The 24,962-nt window shown below is 43.7% G+C and overlaps 1 protein-coding gene across 6 annotated transcripts in view; it reads left to right on the top strand.

Moving 5' to 3' along the window:
• Positions 1 to 24,962, top strand: part of COA1 (cytochrome c oxidase assembly factor 1) — a 52,916-nt gene that overhangs the window by 25,444 nt on the left and 2,510 nt on the right. For 5 of the 6 annotated variants that reach the window (XM_072853418.1, XM_072853414.1, XM_072853416.1 and 2 more), the window contains 4 exons: positions 2,774 to 2,976; positions 19,326 to 19,428; positions 22,331 to 22,482; positions 24,416 to 24,492. In XM_072853418.1, the coding sequence (XP_072709519.1) occupies positions 19,335 to 19,428; positions 22,331 to 22,482; positions 24,416 to 24,492 (323 nt within the window). In that variant the 5' untranslated portion in view covers positions 2,774 to 2,976; positions 19,326 to 19,334. Of the gene's footprint in view, positions 1 to 2,242; positions 2,261 to 2,773; positions 2,977 to 19,325; positions 19,429 to 22,330; positions 22,483 to 24,415; positions 24,493 to 24,962 lie in introns of those variants that run through there. The other variant, XM_072853419.1, reaches the window with a different exon arrangement.

Consider the following 24,962-nt stretch of genomic DNA (forward strand, 5'->3'; position numbering starts at 1 on the left):
TTCATGTTCAGATTGTTCAGCATTTTGCTGAATTGAAGCATTACCAAATCCCATGGAATGAAAAATGCTTTGGGAGTAAAAGCAGTGTGTTTTTCAAGAAACGCTTAATCCTAAACAGATCATTTAAATGAAGTGTAATAAAGACTCTACTACGGCTAATGAAAAGATTTTGTTCAACCTCAGTGGGCTCTCAAACAGGCAGAGATAATATGCTTGCCCTTGCTAACAGTGTTCATTTAGCTGTGTTTCCTGTCCTAGACTGGGAATTAGATTTCCTTCTCCATTGTTTGTATAGAAAGACTCAAAGTACTCAAGAAGATCATGTGGGAGCCACTGTGTTTAAAAGAAGGAGCTGCATCTGAATAGGAGATACCTCCCAACTTCATGTTCTGCCATTTAGCTTTAGTCAAAATAAGCATCCTTACCATGCTTTTGAGCTGATGCCGTACAATGTACCGTACCAGTGTACTGCATACACTGCCTTGCTGCAATGAGGGACTGTAAAAGAGCCCACATAAACAAACAGCAAACAGCCATCTCACATGCCAGCTCACACATGTGTGCATGTGTTCACACTGGTAAGCATGTATATTAAGCCATCCAAGTCTATACACCTAAGGTTGGAAATTATTACCTTTTTTTGCTAGGCTCCATTCCCAGCTTATTCCAAATCCTGTCCCCAGATTTAACATACTTCGTTCTTACATTGTCTACTTTGAAGTCTATGGACCTGAATTGGGCAGGCTCACAGCACCTTGAGTTGTCTCTGGACCAGACTTCAATTGGTCTTCATTTTATCTAAAGGACATTTTGAAAGAGATATGACTGTTGACTTCCCAGGCCATTTCATAAGGACCAGGACTCACAAAGAAGCAAGCAGAGGCACAGAGCAATTTGATCAGGGGCAGTCACCTAAGTGTCAGGGATGAGGGTAAAATTTAGGGATCTGGCTTTCTACTTGCACCAGAGCATAATTTGCTGTCTTTGTTTTGTCTTTTGCTCTTTCTCTTCCTTACTTCTTCACCGTTAGAATTAAAATGGCCAAGGTAATTTATGCTCCAAATTCCTTTTCTTGTTCTGAAACCAGCAATGAATGCTGTAGGTTTTTCTGAAGGAAAAACCTTTCTCTAAAGGTGCCACACACTACAGTTTTCTCTCTGGGAGCATGGGATAGGGAGAAAAAAGCTCCATTAGTGACCCTTTTGCTATGTAACCTTTCCTTAAAATGCCAGCAACTGAGCTTCCACAGAGAAAACAACAAATATTGAAAGAGGAATGTGAAGGACATTATGAAAGAAGAAAGCAAGAAAAGAGATCTGTTCAGACAAGTTTCTCAGGAAAGGTGATGTAATATGTACTGTAGAAAGTCCTAGTGGTTGACATAACTTACTTTCTAAGTAGCTGTGGCTGCCAGCAGGCTGGGAGAAACAAAACGTACAGCTGGGAATACAGCTGAGCAGGCTGTTTTGTCCAAAAGAAATGTAGTAGGTGTAAAACTTGTTTTCCAAAGATGTAATTGAAATTTAATTTAAAAGTGTCCCATTAATTAAGGCTGAGCGACCAATGGATAAAAGTCTCTTTTCTGTTGGGGCTGTTCATGATGATACTGTAACATTAACTCCTGCATGCTGGGCGTACTCAAGAGGCTGCTGTTGGGATGCTGTGGTATGCAGTCCTGTTACAAGCACGCGCTTCCATTCCTAGAGTTTAGCAAATGTTTAACAAGCTTTTTAACAGCTGTCTGGCTTTTTTGCTAAATTGCCTGGCTTTGTGTTGACTGACTTGCACATATTTCAGCTTGGTTTCCTACAGAAATGACTGTTCTCAGCATGTATGTTGTGCATGTGTCCGCATCCACGTATATGCCGTTTGGGAACCTCCCTCGCTGTTATAACAGACCTGACAGAGAGGCATAGGATCTTTGAGATATTGAAGATACTAGAATTTTGTGGAAGCAGATGGCTGGATACCGAAGAGGGTCTGGATCTTCTCTGCACGGGAGAGACTGCAGGGAACTGTGCTCTCAGTCGGTCTTGGAGACCCCAAGAGGCCCAAATCTGGAGGATCCTACATTTTCTTATTCCACTTCTCACAGAGCTTACTAGTTTAAAGATCTTGGCTGCAGCCTGAAATGTTTCATCTTTAGAAACGCTAGCTCCTCTACTTTATTCCTCCTGGTACATGTCCAGAGCAAAATGCTGCATGCGCAGAGACTGGTAAACACCAGTGCCATTAGAAGAATGAATGTATCCGTTTCCAGGTAGGCTTGTTCATAAAAATTGGATAAACTAGTAAACAAAACGTCCCAGCACATGGACTATTGTGGATTTATTCATTATTACCAACAGAGGAAGAGCTGTACAGGAGGAATGTCTATTATGAAAATTATATTTAGTTGTAGGACTGAAATACGTGGTCTGTTACCTCCTTTTTACAAATACTGCTAGCACTGTTCAGACAGCCAGCAGGCATGGTTTCATGCAAAATAATGTGTGGTTATTTTCATAAGGTTTTTGTGAATAAGGCCAGACAAAGCTGCAGGAGATCCCTGATGTTTTTGATGGGACTACTGTCATGTCAAAATGTCACATGCTACCTTCTCACTTTACTGTAAATTGGTTATAAGGAAAACACAGGCAGTAGGACTGACAGTACTAGATGTTCTCTTGGAGTGGGAGGTCGAGGGGCCCTGTTGAATCCTTGGGAATGTCTGAATATTCTTCCTCTGCCTCTGCTACATACCCACTCCTTTGCATTTTCTCTTTTGTTCTAGGTGGAGTCTGGATAAGAGCTGTCAGGAGAGCTTTTTAGCTGGATTGAGGCTACCAAGAGATAGCAATCTTGAACCACTGTTTTAGAGGAGTGGCACGAAGAAGCCTGTTGTTATGCCGAGTGCTTTACAGGACAAATAACGCTCCCTGCTTCCTCAGCTGCCTAAAAATCAAGCCATAGATATTGAGGTTCAATCTAAATACGGTAAGTCAGGCCTCAGAAGCCTGCATCCATTGCACGATTGAGTTTAAAATAATCATAGTTATCAGCCTATCATACAACTGTTTTAAACCAAGCCAGGGGAAAAATCACTAGAGCACAGTGCTCTGTAGCTGACACTCACATCTCTCTCTGAGACTCTCGCTGACACTCACAACAGAGATCTCTCGCTGTTGTACTAAAACTACAGTAAATGGGGTCTTGTTAGTACACCTTAGCACTGTGCTGACGTTGGGTTGCATTTCAAGAACTCCCTCAGTTACAGCAGTGCTGAGGCCGGAAAACTGCAGTGGATCACTGGAAAAGCCCTGCCCACTGCCAAAAAACAGTCTTGCTTCTTGGCTGTGACAAAAGCTCAAGATTTCTTTGTGCAACTTCAGTTTACTTCCTAAACTGGAAAGTGCCGAAAGTGCCGAAAGCTGGCCAATTAGTTAAATAAAGTGGCAGTTTACTTTTTTACTAGGGCAGAAAAACAAGGATCAGAAAGTGGTGTTACCAATCAAAGTGACAACTCACTACCCTAAAGACACAGTATCCCTAAAGGTTACTGTATCCCTAAAGAGACAGTAACCTTTCAAAAATCCCTGTATCTGGGATGCAGTATCCCTAAATTATCCCTTAAGGTTACTGTATCCCTAAAGATACAGCAAGCTTTCAAAAACCTCGTATTGGGTTTTCCTTGCAATTTGCTGGGCTCCGTTGAAGAGAAAGTTTCCCCCAACTAAAACCTTGGTGGCTGGAGAGATGGGGGAGGAAGGGCAGTGTAACTGGCTGCTCTCCTTTTGCATAGAGATGAAAACAAGCTGGTTGCCCCAGTGGGCCTTTAGTCCAGCATTTGATAAAACTTTGTTCCTTTGCTATTCCCACTAAATCCTTTCTGGTGTCACACTCACAAATGCAGCGCTTTCCCATTCCCACATAACCCCCATGCATACTCTTGCTTCTTTATAAAAGTCCTTTGTGTCTTGAAAAGCTTGTATCAGAAACAAAGCTATTTAAATCTCTCCTGATTTCTTATGTTTATTCTTTTGGTGTCTGAGTACAGTTGCTAAAAGTCTGAGAATTGTTGCTGCTCCCGTTTGAATTTCCTCCCCTCCCCACCCCTAAACCAGGTGATGTTTTTAGCTTCAAATTGTATAGCAGGGAGTACATTAAACATCAGGTCTGCAAGAAATGGGAAACAACACGACGGGGCTGCAGCTTTAGGTACTGCAAACAGCCGAACTCGCCATATTAAAAATCAACCACTTTTTTGGTTTAAAGTGTGAACAGTCCATCAAAAAGCTACATGAAATCAATTTTCTGGGTGATGGAATGTACGCCTGCCTAGTTTGCTTCCTATTAGGTTATTAACACCTACTGCATCTGTAACTGCTGGTTATTGAAGGAAGGACTTAACTTTCTACCAGAACCCTGGGACTAATTAAAACATGGCCATTAACATTTAATGAGAAAGTTGTTACTTTCACTAGTAAACTGGTTTAGACTCTTAGTCCCATAAAGCACAAATGGCACATACTGAATCATAGTTAAAAAGCGGATTTGGGGAAAAATGCAGTCAGAGGAGTGCAGCTTGTTGCATAAGTTAAAAATGATTGGTTGCTTTCTTCTTACTTTCCCCACCAGTACTGGATATTATATGTGCTAACTAGTATTCACCTCTCAGCAAGGCATCCAGACCTTGTAGGGCCAGTTCTTTCTTCCAGTAAGACCTTTGCATCATAAAATGGCCCAGACAAAACGTCCCTAGGGGAAAATCCCATGCTTATAGGAACTTCCAAGCCAGGGTATAGCATCATTTGCTTGCCTAGCTGCTTGTCTTGGGTGGAGGAGAATGGCCTGTTAGAAAGGAGTGGCCAACACAAATGGAGAAGAACAAATAAGACACTTGAGGGTGTGTCTAATGCATCCGTATGGGGGGGGGGGCGGGGGGAGGAAGTTTTGCTCCTCTTCTGTGCCAGCCTTGGGCAGAGGAGCAGATCTGGTAAATCTGAGCTCTGTATATCTGTCAGCCAATTCTGCTATCTTATTGTTTGTACATCCACGCAGTAAACTAGCCAATTCTATCTTCTCTGGCACCAAGTTATACCTCATTTAAAGTGATTGGATTTACACTGAAGAAGCGTCACATGAGGAGAATAATGTTTGGAGACTCTGGGTCCTCATTACTAATGTTATAAAGGTTAAAAAAAAATACCACAAGACATTTCACAATGCATTTACAGAGAGAATGGTAAGAGCAGTGAGTAGTGCATTTTATTTCAAATGTTTCATGTAACCTAGATTAAATACATCTGAACACTGTCACTTTGAGGTACATTCCTAATCTGGCTTTGCTCTTGCTTATAGCAGTATAAATCAAGAATTACTCTGCTGAAGTCAGCAAAGTCATTACCCTGTATTAAACTCAAAAGAGAGTGAGTCTTGCTTTTTACCTCTACAGCAAATCCCATTCAATTCAGTATGAATACAGCAGTACATTTTAAGTGCAATGCAAGAACAGAGCCAATCAGTAAATCTGTGCCCTAAATTCAGTACAAAGTTCTTGAGCTGAATTTCCATCTGAGTAGTCCTGAACACTGCAGCACTAAATCTCCTTTTCCTGCAGTGTAATCTAGTTTATTTTCTCCAGAAAGAATTATGTTTTCCTTTTTGTAGACAGAGGCCACATGAAACACATGGTTGTCTTCTGAGCAAAAACCTCAAAGACTGTTGCTTATACATATTAAAAAAACAACAGCCCACAAACTTCTGTTTTGAAGCTAAATGCAGTTTTTGAGTCTATCAGCATTTTTTATTCCATACCAGTTTTCTGCGTAGTGGAAAATATACACCCTTAGGAGGGTAACAACTATGATAAGTCGTTAAAAAACAAATTACCTAGGAAAGTAATTTTCTCCATTATGAAAGTAGCTTGTCATATATTAGTGAAATGAATTAGTCACATAGCACTCCTTTCACAACCTCAAAATAATTAGATTATGGCCCATATGTTCCCATGTGTAACAGGAGCAGCTCTCCTCTTTGTATATATACTGCTATCACTCCACAGTTTCTGATTATGTTTTATTCGTATGTAATCATAAATCACTCACAAATCAGTCCAAAGCCTAAAACTAACCAAACCAGTTCATATTACTGGCATGAGCTGTTCTATTTGCATGTCTTTCCAGAGTAAAACATTTTTTGTTGTGATATGGAAGGATTCCAGGTACGTGGTGTTCAATGGGAAAAGGTAACAGCGTGACATTTAGATGTATGCTTGGGGAAGGGAGAAAAAGCAACAGGAGAAGAAAGGCACATTTGCTTTTGACCCACTCAGTAGAAGAAAATCAGCTGAGCAATAGCTACCCAGTTCATCCTTTGATTTAGCACTCTGCTTTCTGGGATGGTTCCGAGTAAAGAAGGCTTGAGAGGGATCTCGTCAATGTATGTAAATACCTGAAGGGAGAGTGTGAAGAAGAGTGAGCCAGGCTCTTTTCAGCGGTGCCCAGTAACAGGACCAGAGGCAATGGGCACAAACTGAAACACAGTAGATGCAGTCTGAACATCAGGAAACACTTTTTCACTGTGAGGGTGACTAAGTGCTGGCATAGGTTGCCCAGGGAGGTTGCGGAGCCTCCATCCTTGGAGATACTCAAAAGCTGTCTGGACATTGCCCTGGACAACTGGCTGTAGGCAACCCCATTTGAGCAGGGGGATTGGACAAAGTGACCTCCAGGGGTGCCTTCTGACCTCAACCCTTCTGTGATACTGTGAAGCTGCTTTGGTCTCTTGGCAGTGAGAAAATGAGGCACCTCATTTTCTTGGTGGCTCCCTTCAATCAGGAACAGCACATTTTAGAAATGCCAAGGGTACTCCAGCAGCCAGGAGCTCTGGAAGGGACCCCAACAAGCATGTAGAGTTTGCAGTGGGAAGGAATGAAATGCTTGTGGGGTCAGGATGCGCAACCTTACATCTGTCAAATTAATAGAAACAAAGCAGGAGTGCAAGAATTACTTCCACTTCAATCACTCCAAGTAACATTCCTATCCTTTTAGTTTCAGGGAGGGAGAGCTGTGACATAACTAATAAATATACTTCAGGTATCACCTGATGACTACAGCTTTGTGCCAGTGGCATTGGGAGCAGAGGAGGGATGCTGAGAACTACTGTGAAAGGACTTATGTGCAAAAGCAAAGCAGAGAAATCTAGATGCCTGAATTTTATGACATTTAATTTCAGTGCAGACTGCTGAGGCCTTGGTGGTTTCTGGGGTTATAATCATGTTTTTCAGACTGATTTACCATGTCATTCTCCTGCACAGGATTAATATAAGTACATCAAAGGGTGCTTAGGCCTAGGAGCTTTACAGTGCCGGTTGCTGATGCTGCAAGCTGCAACACTTAGCTCCAGCCACAGACAAGAATCCCAGACTTTGGGGCTGTACTGTGATCACACGGGGGGAAACACAAAAAAAACAGTCACACACCTCCTCCATCTCCTGTGACTGGCTTGTCTTCTTGAATGTCAGCTCTCCTACATGCTAAAAAATAGCTGAGCTGGACTTAATGCAGTGGTGGGCAGCAGAAAAAGTTAGAAGGCAAGTTCAGTGCCATGCCAGTTCACCCCCTTTCCTCAGAACATCCCCTTCCTAGAACAGCTTCCCATCAGCATGGCAAGACAACGTGGCAATTTATTTTTCTTCCTCAAGTGCATTTAGCAAAAAGGCAGGATAGAGGAGGCTGAAACTTTCACCAACATGAACTCTGTAATGCTGAGCTGAGTTCAAGCAAAGGTGCAGCACTTTCAAACCATACCTGGCTGTCCTGGTTTCAGCTGAGATAGAGTTAATTTTCTTTATAGTAGCTGGTATGGGGCTATGTTTTGGATTTGTGCTGAAAACAGTGTTGATTAGGGCAACCCTGACAAGCAAGATACAAAAGTGCAATTGCAGCTTTAATGTAGAAGTAGCAAGTTTCTGTCTGTCAATACTGAAAATACAACATCTTGCCAAGTTACAAAGAAGGCATTTTTTCATACTCTGCAGTAGACAACCCTGTTATAAAATAATAATGCCTTAATCTTTTGATGGTGCCGTTGGAAGTGGACAAGGAGCTCTTTTCACATCTTGCTCTATTCTGCCTCTGCTTCTAATAAATACAATGCCTGCAGCTGAAAAGCTCTATGCTAAAGTGCCTGGGTTTCTCTAACGGAGACCTCAGAGGAGCACTGCTAGGGTTAACATATTGTTTTGCCCAGGCATATACAAGTGTATTGCAGAAGGCACTATGCAAATAGTGTTCAGAGTTTATAATTTCCTGTTGGAACAGCAAAGAAAAGAAGGTCATTGATTTAAACCAGAGAATACAAATGATTTCCTGCCCACAAAGCTGCCAAATGCTTCGAGTTATTGATTTTTTTTCCTCCCTGCTGCTAACCAAACACTTCTGGTCCTGTCATGGGCATCATCAACTTATTGACTAAGTAAACATAACCCATTAAGCTGAACATTTTAAAAATAATAGAAAATTACAGTGGCTATAGTAAAAAAAAATCTGCATTCCAAAAAAATAAAAATAAAAAGGAGAGGAAAAACAGTTCCTGAAGTTAATTAACTTTTATGTAGATTCAAGTTTCTGGAATTTAGGTTTGCATCCAAAAGAGAGAGAAAGGAATAAATTGAAAGAAGACTGGGAGGGGGAAAAAAAAAAAAGAAGCCAAAAAGGGGAGGGTGCAGGGAAGTTGGTACTTCAAATTTTAAGACCTTGAGGAAAAGAAAAAATTATTACAAAATCGAGATTGAAAGGGTAAAAAGGTGTGGCAGCAGCATGGTAAATACATGTTTTTATTTATTTATTTACTTATTAGCAGCAGGAGGTCTCTGCTGTTTTCTGAATATTTTTTTTTAAGCCAGAGCCAAGCACAGCTGATGCCTGGCCTTAGAACATGTCAGTTTGAAGATAGCACGTACGGTATTAATAAATGTAGAACAATACTTGCTGTCAAGTTGGTTACAAGGCAGTAGTTCACTGAAGGGGGCCTGACAATGTCAAAAAGCATTAGACCAGAGCCAGCAAATGCTTTATACGCTACAGCTGAACCCAAAGGATGAATTGATGCCCTGGATCTGACTTTAAGGCATCTGTCTGCTCTGGAGAGTGTGTGTTTGAAGAAGCAGGGAAACAAGTTGCTTTTCTCTCCTCCTCCAACCATCTGCCTATACATGGAAGGCAAGGAGCAAGACACGAGAGAATAAATCATAGTGTGTTGTATACGGACAGGGTTGCCTTGCAGACAAAATAATCTTCAACAGTAGGAGCACATGCTCAGGAGAGGTGTTTAGAGGCAACTGAACAGCAGGGAGACAGCTACCAGGCTGGGACACCGCAGAGAGGGCAGAGGACTGGCTGTTGCAGGTGCGGCTGCTGGCTTCCCTGGCTGAGAGCCTTGCAGTCCTTTGGTGTGAGAGCTAGCAGCAAGAGAAGAGCCAGTCGGAAGACACACCAGAAGGGAAGTAAACATGCAGATTACAAAGTGATGAAAAATAAGGGTATCAGCCTTCTACAGTGACTTAGAAGGTGTGACCATTTCCTCCACCCCCTCACCCTCATGCCTGTCGACTGAAGAATACTATTAAGGAAGGTAGTCACAGATTATTAATGACTTGTTAACAGCTTCTTTAATTTTCTAATAAGTGCCAACTGTGGCTGCTGTAATTATTCTGCTGGTCCTACAGCCTGCCCTGTGCCAGGCTGCAAAATACTTTTTTTTTTCCTGGAACATATTGTCATGCTTCTTAACATGCGTGTACTGCACACAGCCAATTTCATACCTAAATAAAATTACTTCTTAGGCTGTCAGAGCATTTTGCAGCCATTAAATGTTGCTATCTTCCAGCGAAGTAGGAACCAGGAAGTGTTTAGTCACTTATTTTTACATGTGTGAATTGAGACACCCAAAGTTTATGGTTTTAGCCACAGCGATACAGTGAGTCAGTCCCTGAGCTGCTTGTGAAACCTGGGAGCACCATCTTCTGCTTTGCCTGCACTGGTGTCATATGAACTGCAAAAGCCACAGATAAATTGGAAGTAACTCTGAGTAGGGGCTTTTTCTATCTAATCAGAGGTCACTGGGAGTAACATTGTATAAAAGTGAGGGGATCTCTTTATCACTCTTCCTAATTCCCACAAAGAGAGAGCTGAGTAGCACTCGATGAGAAAAGAAAACAAAAACCAATGGAAAAATGTGTGTGTTGTGGTCAAAGGCAAAGCCTTTCCTCCGCAGCCTTCAGTTTAAGAAGTCTGTGGGCATGGGTCCCTGCCAGCATCATTAGCAGCAGTGATTCCTCGCTAACTGGTCCTGTTTCCTTTTCTAATGGATCACAGCACACCTATGTATCTCACGTATGCCACATCTGTCAAATTTTGTTGTATTTAGCCCTCGGTAATCTAGCATTTGATCATCAAACCCCACAAACAAGTATTTGAAGATTACGGTAGCTATAAGTTTATGAGGAAGTAACGTATGTTGTTAGCAGCCCTGTTTGAAAGCTACTAGTGAGGGTGTGTCTTGAAAATGCCATAAAGCAGCATAATTTTCAAAGATCCCAGCACTTTTAGGAAACAATGATCCTGTAAAGGTAGCGCCTGTTGAGCACACACAAAGCATCTGATGTTTTGAACAATCTCACCCATCAACAGTACGTAAAAGTGTGGTTTGTGCTTTTGTGAAGCTTGACTGTCACACCTCCTTGTTGGGCAAAGCCCTACGCTGTAGCTCCATAGGAAAAGCTTGTCCCTGTATCACTAAAGGTAGGTTCGCTGTAGGAAACAGCCCTGGAGTTGTGCTGAACCTGTCTAGGCTGGTATGTTTTAGCCTAAGAGAGGGGATGGTGCATGGGCCCGGACACAGCCCAGGTCTCTGGAGACCACATGCCTGACCTGACACAGGCTTCCTGTGAAGTCGTTCTGTGTTCTTCTGCCATACCTCTGCAAAATGAAAAAAAATCCCTGCCTTCCCTAACAGGAGCTATAGAAGGACCTAAGATTTAGTGAATAAATAGAGACATAATTTAAAGCATTAAAGAGAGAGATATTTTTTCCCCTTAAATCTTTTCCCACACATGCTCTGAGGAGGAAAATATGGATTGCAGTCAGCTGTTCTCTGAAATTCCTCTTGCCCTGACTCATTTTTGGAAGAGAAGCTGATTCACATCCAACTGTCTTCTGAGCATCCAGCATATCTTTTCCTTTTTCCAAAGGTGGATGGATAAATCAGTAGCTACTCCTCAGATCAAGTTAAAGGTCTGACTCCAGATGCTGCACGTGCAAACGGTGTGGCAGGTTCCACCACTTCCTTTGCCCTTTTGCTCTCTCCATCTCCCATCTTGCACAGCTCTGTGCGCAAGTTAAGCTGAATCTGTCTGAACAGAAACCTTCAAGTATTATGGGAGTTTCTTTTCTTCCTTTTTTTTTTTAATGATTCCCATTATAACTTTTTTTCCCCTTTTTGTCTTTCTGAGAATATAATGTTTCTAGGTCAGAATCCCTGTTGGTCTTGTGCTGGTTTTGGTGTCCAATGTGTCCTTATTAAAAAGTCACGAGTCTTTGAGGTTATTTTTTCCCCAGATCTTAATTTGTGTTAACAGATTTAGCTGATACTGAACCAGTTCTGCTCATATGGGCAAGGACCAACTTCTGGAAACAATCCAGGTGTCCAAGATGTTTGAAAGTAATGAGTTTTCCTCAAAGCCTTAGGCTTTCAGTGTTGATCTGATGTATTTCAAAGGGACTTGACTTTCAGAAGAAGGGTAGGGTCAGCATTTTCTGAAGGAGGGGCCCTTCTGGAGAGGGTGTAAAGATGGGCACTTGAAATAAACTTACCACATCTGAGAATCTGGGGGGATTTAGGGTAGCATTTTATATATTTTTGGTTTTCAGTAGGAAGTTTGAATAAGAGCAAGGTGTTTGTGAAGTGCCAAAAGTATGTACTGCTATAATACCATATAATAAAAGGCATATCAGCAAGATGTTTGGCCTTAGGGCTGCAAACCTTCCCGCCTCCACTGATATTTCTAAAGGCTTTGTAAATCAGGCTCCGTGCTGATCACAGCAGAGTAGATCACATCTTTTACCCCCTCATTTCCGGAAGCAGACACATTACAAGGGAACAAGCATCATATGATTTACACTATGTTCCTGCCTTAAACATTTTTTCCCTGTGACTGCCTCCCCTAGCATTCAGTTCCTTTAGGTCACCGTCTACTGCATGCCGATTTAATGCATGGATGTGGATTGTATTATTGAAGTTAGTAAAACTACAGACAGGCATAAGCCTTATCAGGATTGGAGTTAGAGACTGTAAACTTCCAGGCAGTACTAACTTTTAACATAGCCACATACAGTTCCTTGCCCAATGACATCTGCAGTACTTCTGTGAACTTTTGTGACTATTTTCTCTTTACAAGGTAAAATGTGACCTGTTAGCCAAGAAGGTTATTACAGACTCTTTGTGTTTCTTGATGCTTTTTCCCCCATCTCAGGATTTAGTAAGTTGACTTAAAGCTAGATAGGTTGTTGTTTTTGGCTTTGAGAACTTGTCAGTGTCTTCGGCATAATTAATGTATTGGATACAGATATATGCCCACAGACTGGCAAGAGAGCTAAATAGTTACCACCGCATAGAAAGCATTGCAAGCTCTTTGATCTTTCCATGATAAATGGTTTGGTACTCTTCACTGATCACTTACCTTGCAGGTTTAGTAAACCTATTCTAGCAAACCATATACAGAAAATACACATCACACTATGAAAACCTCCCTGGCTTGACAGTCCACTTCTGCTAAGCTCCTGCTAAGCACAGAGTGCTATTCCCTCTTATCCTGACAGCGCGAGACTGTCAAAGGACTGTATTTGCTATTTCTTTATGCGATTCTTTTGTTTTAACGTGCCTATTTGGAAGCTGGGCTGTGACGCATGCTGTGGGGAGGCATGGGTACAGTGTAGAGCAATTCTTTTGAACCTTGCATTGCAGTGCTCGTGACCTCACTCCCAGTGGCAGGGAAGCCAAGAAGCTGTCCTGTAGTTTTCGCAGGTAAACCACTCACTGTTAAAACCATAAACATCACTGATCTTTCCTTCCTGCACCTTGGATGCAACTTTTTCATTTACCCTACTTACGAATTCTTACTCTTAACTCCTTTGCAATTCACCTCTAAAACACAAAAGATGAACATTCACACCTTCCTCCCCCCTCCATGGTGTCCAGTTACAGAAACATATAATTAGGGATGTTAATGACAGATTATTAGGCATTAACCTATAACGCCATGCTCCAATAACAGCAAAAATGGGTCACACTGTAGGTATAATTATCCTGCTTCTCCAATAACACACCCTAGTCATGCCTCTTTTCTGTGATATCCCTCGTATTCCAGTACAAAGCACGAGCAGCTCTAGTTGTCTTGGAGGATGATCTGGAGTGGGTTGCTGAACTGGCTGGCACATGAGCTCGGCCTTCAAAAAGACTAAACAAACTAGGCTGTAGCATCTTTGCAACTTGGGAGAAAAGCAAAAAGGGATTTAGGCACCTGCCTTCATTACCTGCAGTTAGGAAGACAGACTCCATTTCACAGAGGGATAAACCAAGGGATGGCAGGAGACTGCTCCTTGGACAACGGGAACTGTGACCCCACCGTTTCTGTCTGCCCGGCACTGGGATGGTGCAATAGTCTGCAGGGGAAGAGGGCATGTAGAGGGGTGAAGGTGGGCAGGCAGGAGGAAAAGAAATGCAGTACAGGCGAGCCCGCCAGATGAGACTGGGCAGCTTAAGAGCACATTGGGGAAGTAGTCTTTGATAGTAGAGTACAGAAGATACATGAAGATATATAAATATATAGAAACATGCAAATGAGAGCACCCAAGAGAGGAGAAAAAGGAAATGAAATGAAAATATCTGTAGGCGCCTTGTCAGGCTTTGTGCTAACTGAGCAAGCCACCTGCATTGTAGCGTGTGCCCCAGGAGATGCGATACAACTACAAGAATGAGGTGGCTGTTTAGAGTCCTTAATCACTCTATTGACTACTTTCACTTTCCTTGTTAATTAGCTAGCAGCAAAGGCAGAAAAATAAACTTAACGCAGTTTCCTGGCTTGCCAGTAATCTTCCTCATACATAGAATTGTCCCTTCAAAGCATTTTAACCAGGATAAGTTACACATTTCCAGGAATCAATCCACAAGGAGACCCTGGAAGGGACCATTTCAAAGCTGGCTGAAAAAGTGTTTTACCTTCCTAAATGCCAAACTATGCCTTTTCAGTGCATCTGGAGAAGAACCACTGAGGAAAAAAAAAAGTATTACTCTTACTTTTGGGTTGACTGTGAATTAAGCAAACTTCTTTCCTACAAGTTGCTGAGGTTTTGGTGAAGGCAGATCGTACATGCAAAGTTTTTGGTATTTCTGAACATGCTGGCAGAGGGCACAATTTGTGCTGTTACTTCTCAGAAATGAGGTAAATAGTATGTTGAGACTATTTCCGTGAAAAAGGAGAAAATAACATGCTGAAATTATAATCCTGTCAAAACACTTCTGCTGTACTGTCCTGTCTTTGGTAACAATACCAATGATGAAGGTATTTTGTAGACAGTGAGTGTCAAGAAGCTGTCTCCAAAATGTTGTCCTGGCATGCTATTAGTATAGAAATTGGCTCACACCCAGATGCCTTATGGATCTTACAAGATCAATGGATGGGCAAGAGAGCAAGAATGTGAAATACAAGTGTGTGCTTGTGCGTGGTTTGCCTCGTCTCCTGTGACTTTCATGACTACCTAGGTGGCTTGCAGAAAAGCTGGACCTGAGGCTGACTCAAATCCCACCAGCCCAAGGGAGAGTTGTGTTGCAGAAGGGTTAGGCAACAGTTCCAGCCTTGAAGTTAGATGCTCAGGTCTGTGTTCAGGCTTATTGATAAGTTTTAATTTAATAGTAGTTTTTTGCCACACATATTTAGTGTGTCATGCTGACACCTCAGGACTACAGTGGTTCAAAGTCATTTAAAGGCTCCCAGCTGCTTGTATTGGTGGCCTGGCAGTATATTGTCTTGGCCAGGTGGGTAGGCAGTGGCACAAATTGAGATAGCCAGCAGTAATCACACAAAGTTTGCATGGACCAAGTTGCTTCTCTCCGATTTCAGAGCAATATTGTTGTTTACTGTTTGGTCTGTGATAGCACCCAGAAGCTGGAGGTGCTGGTGGAGCTTGGTAGTGCTAGGAGGAGGAGAAGGAAGATATGCCTTCCCTAAAGAACCTGCAGCCCCAGCTCCCTCATCCAGGTCTGAGGCAAATAAAATGAATGTTTGTGGCTTGGTGAAAATGCCCTTGCTTCACCACTACCTGCCTTTGGTGGAGGTATCTGAGACCAGCCTCTGCCACAGGAATTTCAGAGACCAAAACAGAAAATCTGAATTTGCTGAAATAAGGGAGAATCTCTTAAGCCAAGCCTATTTTTAGAAGATCCTCTGTGGGGAACACAAAGTCTAATTAAAAACAGACTTTATTGTTGCAGTAACCCACCATTTCACATGTGACCCTGGGAGTCTTCCACCTCTCTGGGTTTGTTAAATCCTGTTGTTAACTGCCTGAGTCCTGCTTAGTTTCAAAGTCAAGCCTGAATACTACCTTCTCCACCATATCTACTATTTTCAAGGCACAAAATTAACATCACCCTTATTAGGAAGCTCTGCTCTTTAATATTTATTTTTAGAGAACAGTACTTATGATGATTTAATGTCTCTTCTTTTGGTAACTGTAGGCTCAGTGTTTTTGTGTGTGCTAATCTCCACTTAATCTTTCTTACCACTGCAAATAGCACAAGGGAAAAGACGTTTTTGCAGAACAGCATAGCTTGGAAACTGTGCTTTTTTAATTACTGGCTGTGAAGAAATCTGTTTTTCCACCAGTTGACTTGCATACTTTTTAGTGGTATAACAGGTTCTGAGGGGAGATCTCCACCACAGATAACAACATGAACTTCCCTCCTTAGGAGGCAATTGCACATTGTATCTATGAGATTCTCCTAAATGCATTGTCTTACAGTTACTCCCTTTGTGGCGACTGAACTCAAGGGAGCTTGGTCCTTCCCTTTAGTAGCTCTACACTTTGCAGGCTGTAAGTAATTTTCAGAAAGGCTCAGGACAGGAGGCACACCTCTGGGCATGTCTCTGCTTCCCTTCCCTAGCGAGCCACCTCCATGGCACTTCAGCAAAGCAGCAGATGGGAGCAGCAAACACAGTTGGCCAGAGGGCAGAAATCCTAGTGACGAGTCCTCACAGACAACAGCTCCTTACTATGTTTCAGTCTTCTACAAGCTGACACCATTGGTATCTCCAGTGTCATAATTCAGAAGTCAGCAGCAGCTGCATGCCAAGGGATGCTCAAGGATTTGGATGCAATATCCAGACATCCATGCCACAAGAGACCATGATGGCAGGGAAGGGGAGCAGCAGCCCCCCTGTGAGGGATGCACTGGGCTCCAAGGACACCTCTGTCCTTGCTTTTGGAAGCTAACAGGGAATTGTGGGATCAAAGAGAAAGTTTGCAAGGTCTTGAGAGACTTGTTAAAACACGTAGCTCTGAAACTCTTCCTGTAATGTGCTGTCATAGGACTGGCTTGGGAAGACAGCTGAGAAACAAGTGGAAGGAGAGCAGCAAGGGCTAGCCTGGGGATGGGGTGAGCCAGCCTGCAGGCTTCTCACTGCAACCAAAAGCAAGCAACAGAGATTCTCCCTGTTACGGCAATGAGGACCTTCACAGAGCCGGTATGGGCTGCACAACTTGGGTGCACCTCAGCTACCCGCATCCCTGCCTCACCAGCAACAGGTGACGGCTGCAGGCAGGGGCAGCACATCAGGAGCATCTGGGAGCGCTGCATGGGGCAGCAGCACTTGCCAGGATCACGACTTCTCAGCTGCCAAGCTCCCTTGCCAGATGGTACCATCTCCACATAGCACCATCAGGGCACTTACAGCCGCTGACCTGCTGCGAGCAGAGGCAGTGATGAGAGCATGCACAAGCACGTGACGGATCAGCATGAAGCTCCTCTTACTTTCCATCCCCCTTGTTTGGGTGCAAGCAGACCGTGAGACCTAACAAACCCCAAACCCACTGACAGCAAGTTGCAAAGCTTCTAATTTCCGCCCTTTGCTAGTCAGGTCCCCTGAGCCTCAGTCAAAACCTTCTCACTGGTGCAAGAGCTTCCCACTTCACTGGTGCAAAGTCTTCCCACTTTTACTCAGCAAACTGCCGGCAGCACCCTTCACTCCTAGACATTTGCATTAAATTACCCTGAATTTCATCACAAAAAGCAAATTTTGCCTGGCCACGACTTTGAAAGGGGCAAAAACAAATGTCACAGGTCACAGCCCGTTATATCTGATACGCTCTCCAGATTTACCACCTTTTTTTCTTCTCCCTGTTATGTGGTGTTGGATCCTCCTCCTGGCCAGATGGATCTTATGGGAAACTCAGTTATTAATCAGATGTTGCAGTTTGAGGGGGGGAAATAACATTATAAATTGTGATTTAAGGAAAGTTGCAAACACAAGCAGGTGAGCAGAAAGCTCTCAGTGTCCTTGTGAAACAACTGCCACTGTTTCTCTGTAAAAACACACTTGCACTTCCTCTGCTGCAACTTCACACACCACTCAAGTTCCCCAGGGGAAGTGAAGAAGAAAACTCTTCAGTGAAACAGATCAGGAGTGAGAGATGATGGCTGACTCTACCAATGGCACAATTTGGGGATTTTGGGGCATAAAATAGATGTAATACCCATGTGCTTCTGTGGGTTGCTACCATTACTACCAACAGATTTATCCATAAGTCTGAATTAAACAGTAAACTTAAATATTAAGAGCTCTTAAAATCAAGGGTACTAGTTAACAAGGAAAGCCTTCAACTAAGGGATAGCACGCATTACAACTGAACACGTGCCAACAGGGCAGTAGATGAAAGTTGTACCTGGGTTGCATTCACGGTTTCCCTCAGGCTAGAGGATGCAAGAGATGGCATACAGGCATGTCAGCAGAGTGGTGAAAAGAGGGAAGCTGCCCATGTCACCCTGACCCAGCCATGACGGGAAGGAGTCCTGACATTTGCCTCTCCACCCTCTCTAAACTGTGGTTGTCGTCCGAGAAATACCTGACTAATACATACCTGAGGGATGCTAGAGGGGATTTTCACAACAGGACTCAAATGGCCTTGCCCAGGTCACATTTCTGTGACTGGTTTGGGCCTTGGTTCATTAACCAGCTCTCGCTGAGTGTAACGCTTAAGTCACGCCATCGTGGCACAAGGATCGAGGTGTGAAGCCTTTGGGATTAGAAGTCCCATACAGCTTCCCCAAGTATTCAGATGTCTATGTGCCTACATCAAAAAGGGAAGCCTTTTGCTATTTTTTTTTTTTATTGCTGTCAAGAACATTCCTCCCTACCATCCCAGCTGCGAGAGAAGCAAGAGCATAAGCCGATACTCAGATGCTCAGTCAAGTCCCATCCTGCCACAGCCTGAAGCAACGTGCTACTCTCCCACTGACGACTCAGCTTGACTCCTGCTGTGGGCAGGAGCATTAGCTCAGGCTCTTCAGGCCACACGGTCCCCCTCTTACCCAAACCGTGGAAGTGTTTAGTAGATTGACTTTCTCAGAGGTGTTTCTTATTCTGCTGTGTCATTCATTCAAATGCCAAAATTATGACTCATTAAAAGGACAAGCTTGGGCTAGGGGATGCAGGAAGGAAGAGAAATAGCTTGCAAGAGCCTTCCTGTTTATCCACAGCTTGGGAGAAAAACAACACAACAGAATACACACACCCTGGCTCCATTATCTTTGCTGGCACAGTGCTGGCTTGGCTCTGTCCCTTACCACTCCAGGCCAAATCCAGCCCTGCCGCGAGCATGTTTACTTTAGAGGAGTTTACTCAAGAGAGAAATCTGGCCCCCGGAGCCTAAATACTCACAGTGTGTGAGCAAGCACACAGGCACCGGGAGCCCCCGTGACAATGTGCTGCGGCACTGGCCCCCGGCCACGCTGGGGAGGTCATTTTCTTCTCGGCAATTAGCAAAGTGGTGGCATCACTAAAAGAAGTTGAATAAACACATTCAACCCGGCTGGGTCCCCCGTTTGCTCTGTTCTCATCACCCTTCCTTCTGGGCGCGCAGTGGGGCCCCAGTGAGCGAGAGCCTGATGCCTGTGCACTGCGCTTTCATTCAGGCCTGGTTGGAAAGGGCTTTTAGGAAAGAGGAGGAGGGGAAATAACCCTTTAGCTTTCTTCTTTTACAACAAATGTCTTCCCTTTTTCTTTTCAGGGAGGAAAAATGCCAGCTTCTCTAAGAAAACTGCAGCAAATGGCTGTTTTCATGGGACTGTTCAGCGGTGGGGGATGCATCGTGATGTATAATCTTATGCAAAGTAAGTCTTGGTGCTGTTAGTAACCTTATTTCTCCTCTGCCCCTTTCATTTGCTTTTGTGTAGTGGGGAAAATAGCAGCATGCAAGATGTGAAAAGCAGATGAAATTAAGGGAAGCGTGGCTGAGCCTCTGGGTTCTGCCTCCATCAGCTCTGCTTTGTTCAGCCCCAGGGCTGCTGCACGCATTTCCAGAGGTGGGTATTGCATAGGAAACAGGCTGCTGTGGTCAAGAGAAACTCTGGTTTCTGGGGGGTTTCCTGAGGGTGAGGGTGAAGTGAAAGCTTAGGCAGTAATGCAGGTTTCATTTCTTACTGAGGTTTTACAACTGTGCAGGAAGAGAGGATCATCTGTGAGAAGGTATTAAAGTCTAGCAGTTTTATCTGTAAACCTCTCTGTGGTGCTGGCCCTTAGACACAACATGCCTGTGAAGTGCTAAGACATCATTAGTTTCTCCTGAAAGAGGGGCAGATAAGAGTGCTCAGCATTGAGAACACCAGGACAAGGAGAAAAAATCTAGACCGGTGCCATTACTGTTTACAGACAGCTCTAGTTGCTACGTGTCTTTGGCCAAGAATCCAAATTATTAGTCCAAATGATAGATGTTTATTTTTTCTAAAATTGTTTCTAGATATTTAGCATCAGACCAGAAATAGGCTTTGCCTCTCTCTCAGGGGTTGCTATAGGCCTTTTGGCCCTATGGCTCTCCCTTGCTGGTACTATCAAATGATATTTCTTTTCACCTACCCTTATAACAGAGGATGCTGCCAGAAAAGTGTAGCCAAGCCTGTTCCTCAAGCCCTCAGATAAGCTCCAAAACCTCCCCTTCATTTTACACGTATTAATAACAAATCAGACAAGGCTGGAAAGCAGTCTTTCATATCAGGCAGCTCATGCCCTCAAGCTCTGGAGTACATGACAGATATATGATCCTCTTACGCTTTAAAGTATTGAATCTGGCTTTAACAAGGACGTTAGCATTTTTTAATTTTCAGCTTCAGCATTGTTACCTAGAAATCTCGGGGGGGGGGGAGTCACCCCCTGTACTATACAGAAAGTCAAAGGGCTCACTCCCTGCATCACTTAGCTGTGCAATCAAGTGGCACAATGCAATGGCTACTTCTTGCTCCATTGCAATATTGGTGGCCACCGAGTAGCTATCTGATAATTCAGTGACAAGCCAACCAGGCTGTTGAAAGGACACTTTCTGCTGCAGAGTGTGTGCTTCTGTAGCCACCAACAGACAGGGGAGCCACACTGGGACCCTTCCTCCCTTGGCCCACGCCCAGGGTTATCCCAGTTCCTTCTGCTATCCCAGTGCACAGAACTGGCCCATACTGGGACCTGTGAGGAGCAAGTGGCTTCCATAGTGGTGGGAGCAGGAGGAGAGGGGTGCTTCCCTTCCCTTCCTTCAGGCTGAAGGGAAGTTTACATGCATGTGGTCTCTGTGAAAGCTTGTACAAACACTCAAGTAATCCTATTTCTACTCACTCTCTTCACCTCCACACCCTCCTCATGGGAGCAGTCTCCCCAGCCAACCCCAGCATCCTTTCAGCTCTCCTACTGAAAACACGTGGACAAACAGGTTAGTCGGGCATTTTATGTCCAATACAAAAGATGCTAACAAGGAACAGCTGAGAAGGAGCAGCAGGAAACTCAAACCCATTTCCCCTCCAACCCGCAGGATGAGTACAACATACTTTGAACATGGTCTGAGTGGCTGCTTGCCATGATCCATAGGCACTAAAGGGCTGGCGTGCTGCAACCCCTTTTGCTGGAGCTCCTTAGGATGGCCCAGGGGGCTGGGGAGGACCAGTGCAGGCTGCAGCCTAGCAAAGCTGTTTCTATGCCAACTGGATGCTGCCTGCTCACAGGGGATGCCTCCAATTAGGGAGAGGGGACAGCATCCTCTGCCTCATGCTCCAAGAGTAATACCTGCAGGCTAGAGACCAGGAAACAGACCTTACACCTTGTTTTAAACTCTTTGGAAGGCAAGAGCAAAGTTGCCAGAGTAGGATTTTCACATGTGCACACTCTTAGCTTCACTCTCTTGACATCAAGAAAGGCAGAGTTAAGTTAGGTTGGCATGAAGCACATCTAGAAATCTCAGCAGGCAAGCCTTTAAACTGTTTATAAGCAAGTCTCTGCCTCCATAAGGAGGGTCGGCATGTTTCCAGCCTCACAGCTCTGCATAGTGCAGTGGTCACCAATGGACGGCATTTCCCAGTTATACATAGTAACCAGACATTGATAAATAGCAATTTACTACAATTGTCCTCCATATGCCAACACTACAGCATCCAGTCTACTGTGCTATTGTTGCTGCTTGACCATTAAAACTCTAATAGCACTTCTTTGTGCCTCCCTTTTAATGCATCTGTCGGTAGAGTTGCAGCTTCATGGCTGCCACTTGAAAAGCTGTATCAAGACCACAGCAAGAGTTTCACAGCAGCAGCAGCTGTTCCCGTCTCACACCAATGTCTGCAAAATGTTCTCCATTCTTAAAGTATTTTCTGTACCTCCTTTAAAAAAAAAATTGAATTACATTGAGAACATTTTCAGATATTCATCCTTATGCCTTTTTTTTTTTTCTCCTTTTAGATGATATACAAACATATGAAAAGCAGGGTGACACAGCCATAAGCTGAACTGCATATCAGTATGGAACAGGCTATATTCAGAGCCCTCTTCACTTAAGTGGGCTGAATAATGTTACAGCTCAGCACTGCTTCCCTGATGTAAGGGTGTGTTTCCTCCTTTAGCCAGATTTCTCCCAATTAATAGTTTCAGAGTGTTTTTCATGGAGGGTGGGGTAGTCTGGAGGAAACGTGGTTTGGTTTTTTTTTTTAAACTTATGTTTTGATTTTAAGTGGACAGTCTCCTCGCTATACTGTTTCTCTCACCTAGAGAGTTTTGCCAGGACCCAGTATTATCAGCAGGCTTTGGAGCAATTGAACAGCAATCCTGATGCCCTGGAAGCCCTGGGTGCTCCCCCTCTTAAGGTTCACAACATCCGACTGACAGATGGGAGTAACCATGTGGACACAGAAAGAGCACAGGTAACACTGGGGAGGTGGTGTCACAGGGTGGCTTCCCAAGGCACCAGGTGACAAGAGATCAGCTAGGGCATTTTCAGCAGGTCACAAGTGACTTGGCCCTGGAAGGCAGTAGGGTGGGATGCCAGTTGATTTGGAATAGGAATGGATTTCCAGAGCATAAATCTATGCTCTAATGCAAGAGACTAGAAACAGCAAGAGCAGCATCTTCACGTTGTGCTATGTAGGCACATCACAGAAAGCCAAGGGACCTCCCAAGTCAGTCGATCCCCCTCCTGCTACTGTAAGCCACAAAGTAATTTTCAGAAACCTATAAAGATCCATCTTTAAAATAGCAGCTGCCTCCCTCTTTTCCCTGGATACATCCCACGCTAGTTTTTAAAGCTTTATTCAGAACAGGGATTTATAGCTTCTTACCAGCTATGCTGTGGTACAGCACAAATGGTGTGGTTGTTAAAAGCACCTGTAAGTCTGTGCCACAGAGGACAGCTGCCCGGCACAGGGCTGAGCGCTGGGGTTACATAGTGACTGGAGAATGCGGTGCTGGGTGCTGAAGTATTGCACAAGGCTTCCTTGCGTCAGCCCAGGGTTTGGGCGAGGCAAACGCTGCAAACACAAGTCCACTTCCATTCTGGGTTGCTGCCTGAAGAGGACTTTCCATCAGTGTTTTTACCCCTTAATCCATGCTGCTCTTCCCTGGTTTTGCTGGGGACATAAAATGTCCCTAGTGACCTCTCCAGGCAACTCACTGAGGGATCTCGTCACATTTGAATCATTTTGTTCCTCCTGGTGACTAGTTTTCAGTCCTGGGACCAAGCAAAGGCAGTGAGGAATGGGGCAGATGGTGCAGTGAAGGAGGGGGACTATCAGGGCAACAAAAAAAAAAAAAAAAAAATCAAGCTTTAACCAACTCCCATAAAATTCCACTTTCCATCTTGCTCCAGCCAGGCTTCACCCACATGATACCCTGGGCCAAAGTGTTTCCCAATTTCTCAGGTTTCAGAGATTCTACAAGGCATCATATCTAAGGCCAAAAGTGTGGGGGGAAAAGTACAACCTCTTACACTGATTGAAAAGAAGAGAACCTGTCCCACAGATGTTTTCCTGCATCACCTTTTAAGAATGCTGGTTGCTCAGGTGACTCAGGGTGAAGTCAAACCCTGCTTTCTGCTGACCTCACCCAGGACACAAACCACCAACTTTCTTCTCTGCTTTTTCATGCTCATGAGCATTCACATTCTCATGAAATAAACTAGTTAATCATAATTAATGATTATATCATAGATCAATTTACTGACTCCACAACATCCCCAGATCCTGCCTCCTGATTCAGTTGGAGAACCCCTGGCATTTTCCATTTGTTACTGCAGTACTACCACCAAACACTACACTTCAAACATTTCTTTTATTCAAACATTAGACCAAGTGCAATTAGCTGTGGTCAGTGCTGCAGCTCCTACCTTTGTTTGTTAAACAGCTGAGTGGTGGAATTTGTGACACTGAGAAAAATCATTGAACATCTCATTGCCTCAATGCATGTTAATGAACTGATCTGTAGAGGATCTCAACCTACAGGCTTGTTATGGTTATGGGAAGCTCTAGCACAGTGCAGGTCCCCTCCAGATCACCGTGCATTCTGGTAAGGAAAGGTGTTTGCTCATAAATATTTCAGAGAGCGAGTGGTTTCCCCTGGGCATTGCAGCTGTAACACAGTACATTCTTTCAGCAGAGAGAGATTAACGTATGGCAGAACAGGCATACTTGTATAGCCATGCACACATCAGCCATTTGAAAAGCTTAATGAAACTGAAATACATTAAAAAAAAATTAGGGTTTAACTTCAAAGGGAGGTGTTGTGTCTTGGACTGTAGAAGGAATAAATGTCCATTTCAGTAACTTGCTTCACTGAAACTTTAACTTACTTTTACATCTGCAGATAAAGTTACCGGTATCTGGAACAAAATCAGCGGGGTACCTCTATATTAACTCAGAGATGGACCACTCCCGTCAATGGTGCGTACTGGGAGAAATGTATAGACACAGGGAGAGAAGTGGTAGGAGAAAAGAGTAGGGCAGGATATTTGCTTTAGTCATCTGTTTTGCTGAGATCATGCACACAAAGGAAGAGAAATTCATGTCTGAAGGTCTTGTGAAAGGTTATTACCGTCATTACAACAAAAATGTAAGTTAGTTGAGAAATATATTGAATTCATCCGTATGAATAGAAACAGAACAAAATGAGCCGTTCATTTGTGTGAAATGTGTTCTACAAACTGTAGCTCAGTATATATACAAACACTATGAGCCAAGGTACTGTATTGTCCCCTCCCACCCCTCCTCCCCAAGAAGGTGCAATGCTGTTCAACAGCAGTCCTAACTGTAGTCTAGTATCAGGTATTGCAGTAGGGGAATTATCTTACACATTACACCAGAGCCTATCAAGGGGAGCTAAAAATCATGCAGGATTTTTCAAGTTATCCAAT

This window comes from Ciconia boyciana, chromosome 2 (assembly GCF_034638445.1).
Source record: "Ciconia boyciana chromosome 2, ASM3463844v1, whole genome shotgun sequence".
Lineage (NCBI taxonomy): Eukaryota > Metazoa > Chordata > Aves > Ciconiiformes > Ciconiidae > Ciconia > Ciconia boyciana.